Source organism: Haliotis cracherodii, unplaced genomic scaffold (assembly GCF_022045235.1).
Source record: "Haliotis cracherodii isolate W230 unplaced genomic scaffold, xgHalCrac1.p SCAF_11, whole genome shotgun sequence".
NCBI lineage: Eukaryota > Metazoa > Mollusca > Gastropoda > Lepetellida > Haliotidae > Haliotis > Haliotis cracherodii.
The window spans coordinates 11,661,552-11,679,166 of record NW_027266266.1 but is presented as its reverse complement, the minus strand read 5'-3'; the positions used below and the strand labels follow the sequence as shown (position 1 = coordinate 11,679,166).

General features: G+C 42.0%; 1 protein-coding gene across 1 annotated transcript in view; it reads left to right on the top strand.

The window, feature by feature from the left end:
* Window positions 1-17,615, top strand: part of LOC139454837 (xanthine dehydrogenase/oxidase-like) — a 57,741-nt gene that overhangs the window by 13,709 nt on the left and 26,417 nt on the right. The window contains exons 12-19 of the mRNA XM_071236458.1: window positions 3,963-4,056; window positions 5,480-5,592; window positions 6,809-6,993; window positions 8,232-8,391; window positions 10,271-10,466; window positions 13,376-13,557; window positions 14,858-14,977; window positions 16,829-17,050. Of these exons, the coding sequence (XP_071092559.1) occupies window positions 3,963-4,056; window positions 5,480-5,592; window positions 6,809-6,993; window positions 8,232-8,391; window positions 10,271-10,466; window positions 13,376-13,557; window positions 14,858-14,977; window positions 16,829-17,050 (1,272 nt within the window). The remainder of the gene's footprint in view (window positions 1-3,962; window positions 4,057-5,479; window positions 5,593-6,808; window positions 6,994-8,231; window positions 8,392-10,270; window positions 10,467-13,375; window positions 13,558-14,857; window positions 14,978-16,828; window positions 17,051-17,615) is intronic.

The window sequence follows — 17,615 nt, the reverse complement described above, 5'->3', positions numbered from 1 at the left end:
ATTGCTTAATGCCTTGTCCAAATGTTCCGTTCTGTGCATGCGCGATTTCGCGTATTGTTTCCACTATATGTCACCACTATTTGACAGTGATTCATAAACACAGTCTCGTGATGAGTTCGGAATCGTACAATGTCGCTTTAATTTATGGCACGTACTTGATCGGCGCGTATTTCCAATTAAAAAATACAATGATAACGGTAATAATTTTAGTCAAAATAATTAGGAAAGCGCAAGGCTCAGGAACGTCTGAGTATAGGAAAAGGATTTATACTTTCGAAAGTTATATAATCAAATACCCAAAAGAATATCAACCGGCTTTTAAAACTTATTTTTGTAGGAGGTGATCTTGGTGTTTATTGCCAGATAGTATATGCATATACATTTTCCCGATATTGCTTATTTTAATGTTTATTAATAGTTTTAGGGTTCGTCCGCCTAATTGACGGGATTCCACTTTCTCATTTGTACATGACACTTAAACAGTGTTCTGTTACTGTAAACAGATTAGTTTCAAATTCCAAACTGGTGATATCTATTCAGACTAATGCTTAGTCTCTAAAACTGTATAGTTTTGAAAGAAACAAGTAACTCCATTTAAATTGAAGAGGAGCCCCAGTTATATGGGAGATTCCGAGATGAACCTACTCTATGGATATCTAAGCTGCCACCCAAACCGACCCAAACGGGACCCGATAGCTTATTGTATGCTATATAGTCACATGGAAGTGCACTAGAATTATACATTGTATTCCGGACGATTGTGTTCTTCCATCTACTTTTAAATGTTGCCTATACACTAATCTGGACGTACTACTCGTTGTTCTATTTATGTCATCCTATTATATATATATATATATATATAAAGAACAACAAAAACGGAAAAACGGATCCAACTTATTTTGTGGATACCATAACAATAAATCAAACCAATAGATCGTTTGAGCTAGCTAAGTATAAAAAAGTAGTCGATAGTCATATTTCCCTCTGTTGGTGCCCCGTGAAATGTTCTTCATGAATACTGTAAATCATGAAATTAACGCAATAATAAGTCAGCACATTAATGCGAGTATAGAAGAACCATGGCCTCAAATGGGTCTTGACATTTATGAGAGTAGCCTTGCAAAAATCACTTTAGTCTCACAATTTAATAATGTAGTATTGGCTGATAGATGTTCGACCGAATAATATCATTTGTTCAATCAACTGTTCATCTAATCATCTAATTTCCATTAATGTATGTTACATTGATAATATGTTCATGGGTGTCTTCTCTGAACGTATAGTGTTGAGGACTACTTCAGTTGAGGATAAGTAACATAAATAATGTTGATAATATTTTGATATTATTGTCATTATTATTCCTTCAGATCATTAAAAAGAGTTATTATGTTTCACATTAAACATAGAGAAAGAGGTATGGATATTGTGGAGATTATTTTTTAGCATCGACATTATTAACATAATTCTTAAAGATATTATTTTTTGTTTATGGTCTAATGCCGCTCTCAGCAACTTAAGGATATTACAACATACATTTAGGTTCAGTTGTATTATTAAATTTGTTTTATTTTGCAAATGTTACAGAGACCTGATAAAGTAATATAAAAATGTATAGTCGCTATTCTTAAAAGTAAGCATATGTTAGATTTATCAACCGGAAATATTGCACACCAAAGGATAATTATATATCATGACACTATTCTATTCTAAGTCAACTATATTTGTGTTTGCTATTGCTACATGATTGGTTATGACACGGATACGTCACGATAAAGCAATGAGAAATTGACATTTGATATAAGACAGCTACGCGATAAATCGCAAAGAAAAAAGAGGAAGGAAGCGATATTTATTTGACGATTATACCTTGTTCTATCAGGACGTCATTTATGGGGATTCGAACATGCACACGCAACTGTTGTTCCCAATAGATGTAGCTGGGGAAGGTAGATAAATGCAATGCCCGAACAATCGCATCAGAAAGTGAGAGCGAAATGTTAATCGGTATTGGGAGAAAAGGTACAGACGAGAAAATTGTGAGAATATGCGGGAAAGATCTTTAGAGCTACGAAATTAGAGCCATCTGAGACAGCGACTCGACACCTGTTTGCACTCATCAGATATCAGTCACTACTGTCACTACTCCTCTCTCCAAACGAAAAAAAACCGAAAAATGTCGGAAGTGTATACTTTTAATCCTTCTAATTTACTATTTAGATACATGATTTAACTTAAAAGTAATTATATAGATATCAGTGATGCTGGTACCGTTTTGTCGCCATTGTGTAGCTATTGTGGAGTTATTATGACTATCAAATACATTTCTTGAAATATAGACTTGTAAAAGAGTTCATCAAAGAACCATATGCAGCCATTTAATTGGCGTGTATGGATATATTATCAATTTACTTATACACACCTATTATGGACATATACAGAATTTCATTGTACCTTATTATTAAAATCATTACACGTGAAGATCCGGGTTAGAATAGGCATCCAACAACCCATGCTTGTACTAAGGCGACTAACGTAATCGGGTGGTCAGGCTCGCTGACTTGGTTGATGCATGTCGGTAAAAGTGAGGACTGGGATCATTGTGTGTTTCCGTGCTTTGTTCAGGTGAACAATTGACTTGTCCTTGCATGTGTTTGTGACGGGTGCCACTTGTGTGGCAGGATACGCTCACTTTTTCTCGAACACCTGCTGGATGGCCTGAACCAATTCGGATTTAAATCCACATCAGTCTGATACACCGTGATATCACTGAAATACTGAAATACTGTACAGTTGAAAATGGTGTTTAATGCGATTACCGTAGTGTGTTACTGCAACTGTTCAAATGTTGTGCAGTGCAGTTATGTAATATGTAAAAGAAAGCATTTTCAATTATCCAATTGATTTGAATAGAATATACTTGCGTCAGTGTATTTTATTAACTGTTCATAGCCGAGGGATATGTTACCACAATAAACTTGGAAACATTGTTTGGTTTGACTTCTTGGCGCGTGCCTGAATTCCATTAACATGTTACATATCCTAAAACTGGCTTATCAGCAAATCTCGCTGCACTGCGCGCGACAGATACTAAAGTACTCACGGAAATGAAAAAAAACTGTTTTTCACAATTTAAAAATCGACACAAAGTGTTACGTAGCTGTAAATACGAAATAACAAAACAACTGGAAAAGTACTAGTCTGGATTTGCTAGTTTTATCTCAGTGAACAATACAAAATGTACTTTACAGGAGGTAATTTGTCGGCACTTTCAACATTCAAAAATAAAACTAAGTCCAAATTGACATAGCAGAAACAGGTTTGAACACCGTTATCAAGCAAATGATGTATAGATTATGATTGACAAGAATATATACAGGTAGGAGTTATACAATTGAGTAGATTAGGATGTAGTTACACTGAGGCGAAGCCTCTTATTTGAGGTTAAATTGGGTCTAACGTCGCGTCCAAGATAATTGCACTTATATAGTGACGGGCATGCACGTGTGTGTGTGTGTGTGTGTGTGTGTGTGTGTGTGTGTGACTGCTTGTACTAGTCCGGACCGATGCCGATTTATAGTGCTAGCCCACTGAGATACCATGCCGCAGTTTAACATGAATACCCAACTCAGACTTAATATACTAACTCCGAGCCGACCAGTCCTTGTTTTACCCGACCGCCCCTGTTAAGCTTAAGGGGCGGTGGGGAAGCCTAGTGGTTAAAGCGTTCGCACGTCACGCCGAATACCGGGTTTGACTCCCGATATAGGTACAATGTATGAAGCCTATTTCTGGTATCCCCCGTCGTGATGTTGCTGGAATGTTGCTAAAACGGCGTAAAACCATATTCACTCTCTCTTCTAAGCTTAAATGATAATTCATTCCTATGAGTTTTGATGCGACGCTTTTGCATATCTGTACTGTTATTTCTTATGTATTTTGATTTTTTTTGGTCATTATTCCAGAGTATTGGAGGCAACATCATGACTGCAAGTCCTATATCTGATCTCATCCCTCTCCTCATGGCTGCAGGTGCAACGCTCACGGTCGGAAGTAAAGGTACATCTCGCCACAGCTGTTAGCTCTGTTGACGACGTGTAAAGACAGTGCATTGCATATGGGACATTCACAGGTTTCATTGTTAAGTACTTAGTCACTACATGGCTGGAAAATTGCCGATTTTTTGGTGTTTGCACATCAGCACCACCTGATAGCGTTCAGATTAAATGCAGTTGATGTCCTTTTTGTGTCTGAGTGGGTCATCCGGCCATGTTACTCTGATTCATGGCATCCCAGTTGATTGGCACGATAAAGTGGGCAACAGACCGGACTAGTGCAAAGAACCACACAGGAGTCCATGCACAAAACCGACAAAAAGGCGGACCAGTACAAGCAGCTTAAAACACGTGCATGCATAAAACCGACAAAAGCCGTACTAGTGCAAGGAGCTAAAAACACGTGCATGCATAAAACCGACAAAAGCCGTACTAATACAAGCAGCTAAAAACAAGTGCATGCATAAGACCGACAAAAGCCGGACTGGTACAAGCAGCTAAAAGCACGTGCATGCATAAAACCGACAAAAGGCTTGACTAGTAGCGCAGCCACACACACGGGCATGCACAAAACCGACATATGGCCTGATTAGTACAATCAGCCATACACACGTGCATGCTCAAAACCGTCAAAAGCCCGACGTGTACAAGCAGCTACAATCACGTGCATGCATAAAGCAGACTAGTAAAAGCAGCCACACACACAGGCATGCACAAAATCCAGATAAGGCCTGATTCATAAAGCAGTCAAAAACATGTGCATGCACAAGACCTGACTGGTACAAGCAGCCACACGCACGTGCATGCACAATAACGCCAGAAGGCCGGACTAGAAGTGCAGCTTAAACACGTGCATGTACAAAACCGGTAAAAGGCCCGACTTGTAAAAGCAATCATGCACACGTACATGCACAAAATCGGCAAAAGGCCGGACTAGTATAAGCGGCTAAAAACACGTGCGTGCACAAAACCGACATAAGGCAGGACTTATAAAAGCAGCCACACACATGGGCCTGAACAAAACCGTCAAAAGGCCGGACGAGTATAAGCGGCTAAAAACATGTACGTGCACAAAGCCGACATAAGGCCTGACTAGCACAAGCAGAAACACGAGTCCATGTACAAAATCGGCAAAAGGTCGGAGTGGTACAAGCAGCCATACACACGTTGATTTAGGATTGATGTCCTTCCACCATAATTATTTTGTCGCAGACAAATTGAATTAATAGGTATATTTTTATGAATGTACTATGCATGAATATTTTGAGTATAACTACAATATGGACAATGACAATAAGTGAAACCTTGTATCCGACCCTGGTAAACTGAAAATTGGAAAACAAAGCGAATTAAATATCATCAGAAAAACAATGTATGACTAACCAGTCATCTGTTTCTCCTATACCCGACATTTGTACTTCGAACAGGTGAGCCTAAAAGGACGGTAAGGATGGACGGAGACTTTTTTAAAGGATACAGAAAGATAGCAGTGCATCCCAAGGAGATTCTGTTGTCGGTTCACCTTCCCTTTACATCTGAGGTAAATAAATGACAGAACGAAAAAGAAAAAATAGGTCAGGCTTCCACAGATCCCAACACCCTGTGCTTGAGTGAGTGAGTGAGTTGGGTTTAACGCCGCTTTTAACAGTATACCAGTTATATCACGGCGTGTCAGCTTAATGTAGGAGGAAAGCCCGAAGTGATGCAGGTCTCAGACGTTTACCCACGCAATTGGGTCTTCAGCAACCCATATGCATGCTTGACGTCAAAGGCGACTATGCTTGTCGTAAGAGGCGACTAACGGGATCGGGTGGTCAGGGTCGCTGACTTGGTTGATGCATGTCATCGGTCCCAATTGCGTGGATCGAGGATCATGATGTCAGTCACTGGATTGTCTGGTCCAGACTCAATTATTTACAGACCGCCGTCATATAGCTGTAATATTGCTGAGCGCGGCGTTAAACAACAAACCAACCAACCAACCCAATGGAATCTGTTTCGGTGGATAGTCGAGGATGGTTGTTTTCTGGCATTGGTGTTTTAATTTAATGGATTCCGAATATTATAACTGTTTCGTTAGCATACTTCTTTCTACAATTTGTAAACATCGTACATGCAGGAACTGTATCTTTTTGTGTTTAAAATAAATACTTCCATCGTGCGTGTTTACATCGTGAGAAAAGTCATACAACGTCTGAAATCTCACCAGCCAGGACCGCTTTGTAAAACATCTAAATAGTCAGGCCCACACAAGTTAGGTTAAAAAAATCCGGGGTAGAACACATGCTTGTCTCAAGAGGAGTCCAACGGGATCGGGTGGTCAGGCTCGCTGACTTGGTTGATGCATGTCATCGTATCCCATTTGCGTATTTCGATGTTCATAATGTCACTGGATTGTCTGGTCCAGACTCGATTATTTACGGACCGTCGTCATAACGCTATGATTTTGCTGAGTGCGGCGTTAAACAACCACCAAAAAAGCATCGTCATCTGTGATGCAGTGTTTTAATTTCTAGGAAATAGTTTACATGTACAGAGAACAGAAGAGTGTATCGCCCTGTACCACACCTTGATTAAACTGAAGTAATAAGCTCGTTCGGGCTTGTAACACATTTGCTTGTCGTTACGCATAGATCAATCTAACATCTGGCAGTTAGCTGTTTATACTGTGTAGCTGTTATGAAGTTCATGAGTATCCACCTCATGTAAGTTCAATAGAAAATAGTGTTTTCAGAATGTGTCTGTCTGATTTTCAGGACGTGTACTTCAGCGGATTTAAACAGGCTCATCGTAAAGATGACGACATCTCCATTGTGAACGCTGGAATGATGGTCAGATTCAAACCGGGGACCAATGTGGTGGATGATGCTATCTTGGCATACGGCGGCATGGCTCCAACCACCGTGTTGGCGAAGAGGGCAATGGAAGGACTGAAACAACAGTAAGGAAACACGGTATTTCCACTCGACTCCACTCCACCAAGTTCTCCACTCCACTCCACTCCACCCCGACAAACCTCACACCACGCCACCCCCACCACGCTCCAGTCCACTCAATTCCGCTCCACTTCCACTTCCATTCCACTCCACCAAATTCTCCACTCCGCTCCACCACGACAAACCTCACACCACCCCACCCCCACCACGCTCCAGTCCGCTCAATTCCACTCCACTTCCTCTCCCACTCCACTCCACCAAGTTCTCCGCTCCTCTCCACTCCACTCCAAACAACCCCACACCACGCCATACCACCAGACCTCACCCCACCCTGCTCCCACTCCACTCCAATCCGCTCCACTCCCTCTCCCATTCCACTCCACTCCACTCCAACCCGACCAACCCCACCCCACCCAACCCCACCCCACCCAAAAAGACCCCACCCAACCCAACCCAACCGCACCCCACTCCACTCCACTCCACTCCACCCAAAACCACCCGCTCCCGCTCCACTCCACTCCACTCCGGTGCAGAGCGGTGTGACGTTGAGCATCCTCTCCCCCGCCCATTTTTAGTGTCTCAATCTTTTCTGACTATGTTGAAATGGATAGAAATCCGCTCTTCCCGTGTTATATATCAATATAAAAACATTAAATCAACTCTTTCACAGAAAACTTGACGTTCATAAGGGCAATATGTGAATGGAACACCACATGGACCCTCTCCCTCAGCCCTCAAGTAATGTAAAATATATTCTATCGTTGCACATGAAATGCCTTCCGTCCTAAAACGCGATGTTCATAACGATTTTACAAAGGTTCCTTCAGTATTCAAATGGACCGCCTCCGTGGTCTAATGGTAGAGCGTCCGCCCGGAGAGCGGAAGGTCCGGGGTTCGATCCCCGACCGCGTCATACCAAAAGACGTTAAAAGATGGTACTTTCTGGCGATTGGCATTTAAGGGGCTAAAACAAGGACTGGTCGGCTCGGAGCCAGTATACTGTGTCTGATTGGAGTATTCATGTTAAACTGCGGCATGGTATCTCAGTGGGCTAGCACTATAAATCGGCATCAGTCCGGACTAGTACAAGCAGCCACACACACACACACGTACATGCACATCGCTATATAAGTGCAATAATCTTGGACGCGACGTTAAATCCAATTTCACCTCACCTCACCAGTATTCAAATGTCACGTTCAAATTACCTTTGAATATTTTAATGCCGCTTCCTTTACCTCAGGACCTGGAATGATGTGCTGCTGGAGAGGACGTGTGAACATTTGGCGAGTGATCTCCCTTTATCTCCCGGCTCACCAGGTGGCATGGTAGAATATCGTCGTACTCTCACAACCAGCTTCTTCTTCAAGTTCTACACTGACGTCACACAAAGACTGCAACAGGTCATCATGCATTAATTATGACAACGATGCATTTCGTAGACAAAATAATCATTTAAACTTCATTATTAACGTGAACCCCGGGGGTATTCCAGGTAAAAAACCCTGAGGTAAAACTTCACCTCAGCCATATGATGACCCAGCAATCAAATGGATAGGGTGGTCTGACTCGATAACTTGCTCCTAAGTTCAATCGATTATCTTATCACGGCGTGTCAGCTTAATGTGGAAAGAAAGCCCGAAGTGATGCAGGTCATAGAACTTTATCAGTTGAAACCGATATGACGAGTATGGTGCTGACAAACTTAGAAATATAATCGGGGCGATTCTGGATTCGAACCCACGACGCCAGGCTTCTGGCGTTTCAAAAGGACGCAACTCTGCAAAGCGAATTGCCGCGTCTTAGACGACTGGTTCCCGTGCCCTCAATAGCTGCAAGACTGCTGGTGCGGCGTTATGCAATAACCACTCATTGCAAAAATTCCCAGCAGGATAGTATTTAAGGTATCCAATCGTTACATGGAAGGTCAATCCCGCTATTTGGAGAATATACAGGCAATTCTTTGACCTTGATCACTCAGGGGCCCGTTCAACAAAGATAACGTAGCGCTATGATTTTAATACATTAATGTTCACCTGTGACTTACAGTCAAACGCTCCCATATATCTGTGTTCTCTCGCTAACGAAAAACAATTATAAGTACCAAAAGTGCACCACCCAAGAGGATTCCTGGTAAGAATTGTTCTCAAGCAACTTATGCTTGAGGTGAGAGGCACCTTAATGGATCGGTTGGTCAGGCTCGATGACTTTATGTAATGCGTGTCTTCGTACCTCAATTGCCGGGACTGTTGCTTATAATATCAATCACTGGCTTGTCTGGTCCAGACTCGATTATTTGCAGGTCACCGTGATATAGCTGGAATATTTCTGAGTACGGCGTTTTTAAAACAGCAAAAGTAGTCTTGTCGAAAGAGCTGATGAAATTTATAACCTGGTACTGGTTGTACGATCGTTTTAGGATAATGTCGTTGGTTGTGACTCAACCACTCAAGCTATCAACCACTGGCTTTTTCCCTTTACGTAATAACTTTTCTGTGATTGGTTGTTGTCGACTCTTGAGTTAATACGGGGGCACGGGTGGCCCAGTCGTCTAAGGCGCCGCGATTCGCTGTGCAATGTTGCGTCCCGTGGGCACGCCAAAAACCTATGATTGTGGGTTCGAATCCCGGTTAGCCCCAACTATGTTTCTAGGTTTGTCAGCACCATACCACTGCTCGTGGGTTTCACCGAAGTGGTAAACGTCTTAGACCTGCACCATTTCGGGCTTTCCTCCCACATTAAGCTGACACGCCGCGATATAACTGGAATAATGTTAAAAGCGGCGTTAAACCCAACTCACTCACTTAAGTTCATACAACATTCACTCACTCAAAACTACTCACAAATCATCCCTGTTTTGAGTGAGTGAGTGAGTGAGTGAGTGGGTGGGTGAGTATTGTTGTACGCTGCTTTTAGCAATGTTCCAGCAATATCACGACGGGGGACACATTGTGCCCATGTGGGGAAACGAACCCGGATTTTTGGTGTGACGAGCGAACGCTTAAACCACAAGGCTACCCCACCGCCCCCTGCTTGTTTTGATCATTTTATCAACATCACTTCCTGTAAGTAGGTCAGCAGATATGGAATAACAAGGACAAATTTGATCTATATAAAAAGTAAGTATATTATAAATCGCGTGTTGAAAAACGTCTTCATCACTTAGAACCTAATAAAATGTCTTTCAGTTTGGCATCATGACATTCTTTATTAATTGTACATTTATTGAACTTTGTGATGTCTATAGAGCAAAAGTAAATAGAGGGGCTAATCTCCCAACAGACACCGGCAGGGATTGTCCCCAGTGACGCTGTGAAGGACATCGAGCGAAGGGTCAGCGAGGGGGTACAACTGTACGAGGCTGTGCCAGACGACCAAGACCCGGATGATGCAGTGGGACGACCACTCGTACACACATCCGCGCTGCAGCAGACCACAGGCGAGGCTGTGTACATAGATGACATGCCCATGATTGATGGTAAGGATTATTGTCCAGAAACATGACCCGCCTGGTGTTGATTGTAAGGTTTATTGTCCTTCACATGACCTGTCTATGGTTGATGGTAAGAGTTATGGTTGATGGTAAGGATTCTCGTCCTTCACCTGACATGTCTATGGTTGATGGTTAGGATTATTGTCCCTGCACATGACATGTCTATGGTTGATGGTTAGGATTATTGTCCTGCACATGACCTGTCTATGGTTGATGGTAAGAGTTATTGTCCTTCACATGACGTGTCTATGGTTGATGGTAAGGATTATTGTCCTTCACATGACCTGTCTTTGGTTGATGGTTAGGATTATTGTCCTTCACATGACCTGTCTTTGGTTGATGGTTAGGATTATTGTCCTTCACATGACCTGTCTATGGCTGATGGTAAGGATTATTGTCCTTCACATAACCTGTCTATTGTTGATGGTTAGGATTATTGTCCTTCACATGACCTGTCTATGGTTGATGGTAAGGATTATTGTTCTTCACATGACCTGTCTATGGTTGATGGTAAGGATTATTGTCCTGCACATGACCTGTCTATGGTTGATGGTAAGAGTTATTGTCCTTCACATGACCTGTCTATGGTTGATGGTAGGGATTATTGTCCTTCACATGACCTGTCTTTGGTTGATGGGTAGGATTATTGTTCTTCACATGACCTGTCTGTGGTTGATGGTAGGGATTATTGTCCTTCACATGTCCTGTCTATGGTTGATGGGTAGGATTATTGTTCTTCACATGACCTGTCTGTGGTTGATGGTAGGGATTATTGTCCTTCACATGACCTGTCTTTGGTTGATGGGTAGGATTATTGTTCTTCACATGACCTGTCTGTGGTTGATGGTAGGGATTATTGTCCTTCACATGACCTGTCTATGGTTGATGGTAAGGATTATTGTCCTTCACGTGACCTGTCTATGGTTGATGGTAAGAGTTATTGTCCTTTAAAGGACCTGTCCATGGGTGATGTTAAGGATTATTGTCCTTCACATGACCTGTCAATGGTTGATGGTAAGGATTATTGTCCTTCACATGACCTGTCTATGGTTGATGGTTAGGATTATTGTCCTTCACATGACCTGTCTATGGTTGATGGGACCTGTCTATGGTTGATGGTTAGGATTATTGTCCTTTGAATGACCTGTCTATGGTTGATGGTAAGGATTATTGTCCCGAAACGTGACCCGCCTGGTGTTGATGGTAAGGATGGTAACCCTACTGTTTATAAATAGGAAAGTTATGTTTATTACATTATTTAAATAATGTATACATAAGCAAATTAAGTTTTTAATTTTTAAAAAATGTAAGCTAACACATTCATAACCTTCATATTAAGCACAAAGGAAGCGAAAATTATGGCGATTTTCGGCAAGTTTAAGATTTTTGTTATACAGCTGTTCACTGAACAGTTTTTCTTTTATACTTTAAATACGATCTATCATCACATATTTCCCGATAATAGTGGCTTTCCGCTCAGCGACATGAGAAAATACCGGGTAATACCTCCATTTTCGAAGCTTTGTATAAGTAACTCGTGCTAAGATTCGTTCGATGTTTGGTGTCGTTAGAAAGCTCTGAACATCAAGAACATTACAGTAACCTTGCCAAGAGTTTTGTCATAGTTGTAACATGCCCTTTTATTGAATAGAAATTGGTTTCAAATGACGCTTTTGCCGTAATAAGTATTTTGATTGGACTTAATCAAGCACATTACCTCAGGCAGCCAATCAAATTACAGCAATGGATTCTGTTGTCGAAGCATGTTCCCCAGATAATGTTTTTTAAATAACATGGTGGGAAATAGTAAATAGTTTTAAATCCATTGATAAAATATGATAAATTGAAATGAAATACGTATTTTTAGACTTTGTAAAAAGTGATACATTTAATGAATGAATGACATACAGGTAGGTTTATGAAATTATGTATTATTTTGACGTGACTCCGGTGTTGAAAGAGTTAAAGGCTGAAAAGGTTCCTCAGTTCTAGTTTATTACTTAACAAATAAATGAAGGTCAACTCCACCAGAATTACTTATTTTCATTATGTTGCTATCAGATAATCATGGGTATCACGGACACGAATCAAGGGATATCAGATGCACAGACTGCCCGTGAAGATCCGGGGTAGAATAGGTCTTCAGCAACCCATGCTTGCCGTAAAAGGCGACTATGCTTGGCGTAAGAGGCGACTAACGGGATCGGGTGGTCAGGCTCGCTGACCTGGTTGATGCATGTCATCGATCCCAATTGCGTGGATCGATTCTCATGATGTCAATCACTGGATTGTCTGGTCCAGGCTCAATTTTTTTGCAAACCGCCGTAATGTAGCTGGAATATTTCTGAGAGCGGCGTTAAACAACAAACCTGCCAAACCAAACCAGATGCATAGACCCAGTCTTGCCCCCAATCCTTAACGGATGGGTTGTGACCAAGACAAATCTAAATGTTTCACATCAATATGTGGCGCTTTTATTGTCTGATGGTTTTTAATTTAAAAAATCCTTGGAAAATCAAAAATATCTTTTAATAGTATTTAAACATTTGTGAACAATTTGCACATAGCCTTGAAAATTGTTGGGGAAAATAAATAATTTATAACCTAATTGTACATGTAATCAAAAACATTTTGATTTTTTTCTTGGCCCTTCATCAAACGATCCAGAGGTACTCTGCCAACAGAGAGTGCAATACACTGACTTCCTGTTTAATGGATAGAGTTGCACAAAGCGATCTTAGCGTTAAGATGATCGTAACTTCCATACTTTAACATAGGCTGACGATAGTCTAAGATCGCTATGTGAAAGTGGGCCCTTGTATGTAGAGTAAAACAATGCATACTACATACAGGCATACTTGATCGGTAATTATGTTTCGCAATCATATTTCCAGGTGAACTCTACGCTGCGTTTGTATTCAGCACAAAGGCACATGCTAAAATCCTATCAGTCGACGCCTCGGAGGCACTGAGTATGCCTGGTGTGGTGGAATTTGTCAGCTTTAAAGACATCCCGGCACTGACAACATTTGGTGTTGCGAGTCCCGACGAAATAGAAATATTTGCTTCTAAAGAGGTAAGTAGTATACATCAGCAGGTAGGGTAACTGAATGCCTTCAGTATGCCCAATTAAGGAAACAATTCACCATAACGGAACCTGAAGACCATCAGTTGGTGACATGCGGTCACCAATAAACATCACTATGATCAGATGGTCAAAAGGGATCAACGTTTTACCTTCAGGGCCCACTTGCACAAAGCGATCTTAGCGCTAAGACTATTGTAAGCCTATGTTAAAGTATGGGAGTTACGATTATCTTAGCGCTGAGACTACTGTAAGCCTATGTTAAAGTATGGGAGTTACAATCATCTTAGCGCTGAGACTACTGTAAGCCTATGTTAAAATATGGGAGTTACGATCATCTTAGCACTAAGACCACTGTAAGCCTATGTTAAAGTATGGGAGTTACAATCATCTCAGCGTTAAGACTATTGTAAGCCTATGTTAAAGTATGGGAGTTACGATCATCTTAGCGCTAAGATCGCTTTGTGCAAGTGGGCCTAGGTGGTCAAAAGGGGTCAACAGATTAATACCCTCATTTGGGCAAATGACATAAACAGTGAAACACGAGTAGGCCGAAAGGGTATATAGTACTCCGGTAGTCAAATGAGGTCAAAATGTTTAGCAATATTCCAACAATATCACGGTGGGGGACACCAGAAATGGGCTTCTCACATTGTACCCATCTGGGGAATCGAACTCGGGTCTTCGGCTTGACGAGCGAACACTTTAACCACTAGGCTACCCGGCCTCCCCTACCATCAGTGGCTCAGTTGAGGTCACCAGTACACTTTTATTAGCTGAAATCAGGTATTACCTGAGTCTGTAAGGTAAACATACGTGTTTATTACGTGCAGTCTGTGTGATCCCGAAGGGGCCCAGTCGCCTAGAGCGCCGCATTTCGCTGTGCAGTTGCGTCCCTTGGGCGCGCCAGAACCCTATGAAAGTGGGTTCGATCCCGGTTCGCTCCGATTATGTTTCTGGGTTGTCAGCACCATGCCCGTGCTTTGGGTTTCACCAAAGTGGTAAATGTCTAAGACCTGCATCCTTTCGGGCTTTCCGTCCACATTAAGCGGACACGCCGTGTGATAACTGGAATACTGTTCAAATGCGTTAAACCCAACTCACTCACTCCAGAACAGTAAGTCACAAGCCACTGTGTGGGGGTCGTCAGCTCCGACCAACTGAGCCAGTCTCGACCTGGTGCTTTTATACGCCACCATTGGTAAGACAATAGTCTGTAGAATACTACCTTACCAAGTAGTTGATGTCTGAAACTTACATATATTATATCATCTGCACCCTTTTCCTTCAGGTAATATTCCAAGGCCAAATCATTGCATGCATCCTTGGAGAAACTCAGATCGAGGCTCAGAGAGCGGCCAAAACTGTCAAGGTTGAATATGAAGACTTGACTGCCATCATCACCATTGAGGTACACTCATCACGTGAACATGTGTTCAAAATTTAAGACAGGACAAAACACGTACATATTGTTTGGCTCTTTGTTATTTAAAATTGGAAAAAAATGAATAAACGATCGTTAACATTAAGCACGTTTTAACATACACTCAGCTCCAAAAGAAACGTGAATTTGAAGTGAAAAAAGGTAGATGCCATAAAAATGAAAGTATTCAACAGAAACAAGTTAAAATTGGCAGGGTAATAGCAGCATATTTAATTTCACTTAAAACAGCATTTGAGGAACTTCAAGTAGGATTTAAGGTCACGTTGACGTTTAAAAGTCTTTTTGAATCACATTCAGTAACGGGTGTGGCCGCTGATTGGTCTGTAGTGAGTCTCTGACGTCACTCGAGCATGTGTGGTTGCACGAATGAATCTGTACATGTCCCGTAGTTGTGACGTCACCATGGACCGATCTTGTCTATCTGACGTCACACGCGGTCGGCCTCTAATGGACGATAATCTGCAGTGTTGGCCAGCTGATGATGTGCCTGAAGCCTGTATGTCGTGGAATGATGGACACCACGGTGTCTGGCAACCCGTGGCATGCTCCATCTTGCTTCAGTAAGACCGACTGCCCTCGTCCGGTTTCCGGCCCGCCTCTGTGGTCTAGTGGTAGAGCGTCCGCCCGGAGAGCGGAAGGTCCGGGGTTCCATCCCCGACCGCGTCATACCAAAAGACGTTAAAAGATGGTACTTGATGTTAGCCTGTCTGGCGCTCGGCATTAAGGGGCTAAAACAAGGACTGGTCGGCTCGGAGTCAGTATACTGTGTCTGAGTGGGGTATTCATGTTAAACTGCGGCATGGTATCTCAGTGAGCTAGCACTATAAATCGGCATCAGTCCGGACTAGTATAAGCAGACACATACACACACACACACACACACGTGCATGCACGTCGCTATATAAGTGGAATAATCTTGGACGCGATGTTAAACCCCATTTCACCCCACCTCGTCCGGTTTCCCGAGTAAGGCGAGACATGGTGTTTTTGTGTCTAACTTAGTGTCAAACAAGAAAACCAACAGCTATTGTTTGAGACCAGATGACAAGGCGTCCGATGAATCAATTAATACGTTCCCAAACTTTCTGGTTATAGAGAGTGTTCCGCGTTTTGTGCATCTCCCAGAGAAGTTCGTGCAATTATCCCAAGTTGCGTGTTGGTGAATGGTATGATGTGAAATATAATAGAACGTTGTTTAATAATTTGGCATCACGTCTGTTTGAAGATATCACCCATCAAACATCTTCGCGTTTCTTTTGGAGTTCAGTATATCTGTCGAAAGGACAGTGCCCAGTCACGTGGTTATATAACAGTTGAAGTGAGGTGGAATTGAGTTTAACGGCGCGTCTTGGGCTTCGGATCCCAAGCAGCGAAGTTTACACGTTCTCTGAGGCTAGTTTTACTGGCATCTTGGACTTCGGATCCCAAGCAGCAAAGTTTACATGTTCTCTGAGGCTTGATTTTACTGGCATCTTGGACTTCGGATCCCAAGCAGCAAAGTTTACATGTTCTCTGAGGCTTGATTTTACTGGCATCTTGAATTGTAAGAGAGCATTAACGTAAACAATATTTTTTACATGAGAAAAGTATAAGTGTAGTCTGCACGTAGGCAATGGAGATCCATATGAATAACAACATCAAATTAGAGCGATATTGATTTGTCGTATCCATTAAGACTTGCGGTATTCTAAGTCTTCAATGGGTTTAGGAGTATCATCTAGTCTATGGAGATCCATATGAGCCACAACATCAAATTAGAGCGATAGTAACGAACATGTTATATCACTGATTTTTTATTTCTTTTCCTTTCGTTTCCAGCAAGCGATTCAGGAAAACTCGTTTTTCAATCCCAATATAAGTGTGACAAACGGTGACCTTGACCTTGGTTTCCGCGAATCAGATCACGTGATAGAGGACGAACTGCGGATTGGTCCACAAGAACATTTTTACTTGGAGACTCACGTGGCTGCAGCAAAACCAACCAATGAGGAGGGAGGGATGGAAATTATCTCCAGTACCCAATTCCCATCTGGAATTCAGGTTTGAAAACTGACCTCTGAGTGAGTGAATGAGTATTGTTTCACGCTGCTTTTTGCAATATTCCAGCAATATCACGGCGGGGGACACCAGAATTGGGCCTCACACATTGTACCCATGTCGGGAATCGAACCCGGGTCTTCGGCGTGACGAACGAACGCTTTAACCACTAGGCTATCCGACCGACCCTGACCTCTGAACATCATCTAATTAGGATGCATGTAGAAGAATAAGTTGACTGAACTGTATCATCTGTCGGAATACTTGCTGAAGGTCGTCTGTGTTGTCGGTTTTAGTTTAAATTTATTATATTCTCATGAAAAGGATTTGGCTTAAGTTATCACAAATTAGAACGATCTCTCCAATAGATTTACAAGTATGGTTATTTACAATGAATACATCAAATGACAGAAACGAAAGAAGAGAAAGCGAGAAACGTGTGTATACTAGCGCACAAAAGTAACTGTGCTTCAAATAAATGTGCTCCGAAATCACAACATCACATTTGGTCCTCCGTCTGACGTTTTATCATAACAAATTTATTGACAAAACCTAAACATGGAATGGA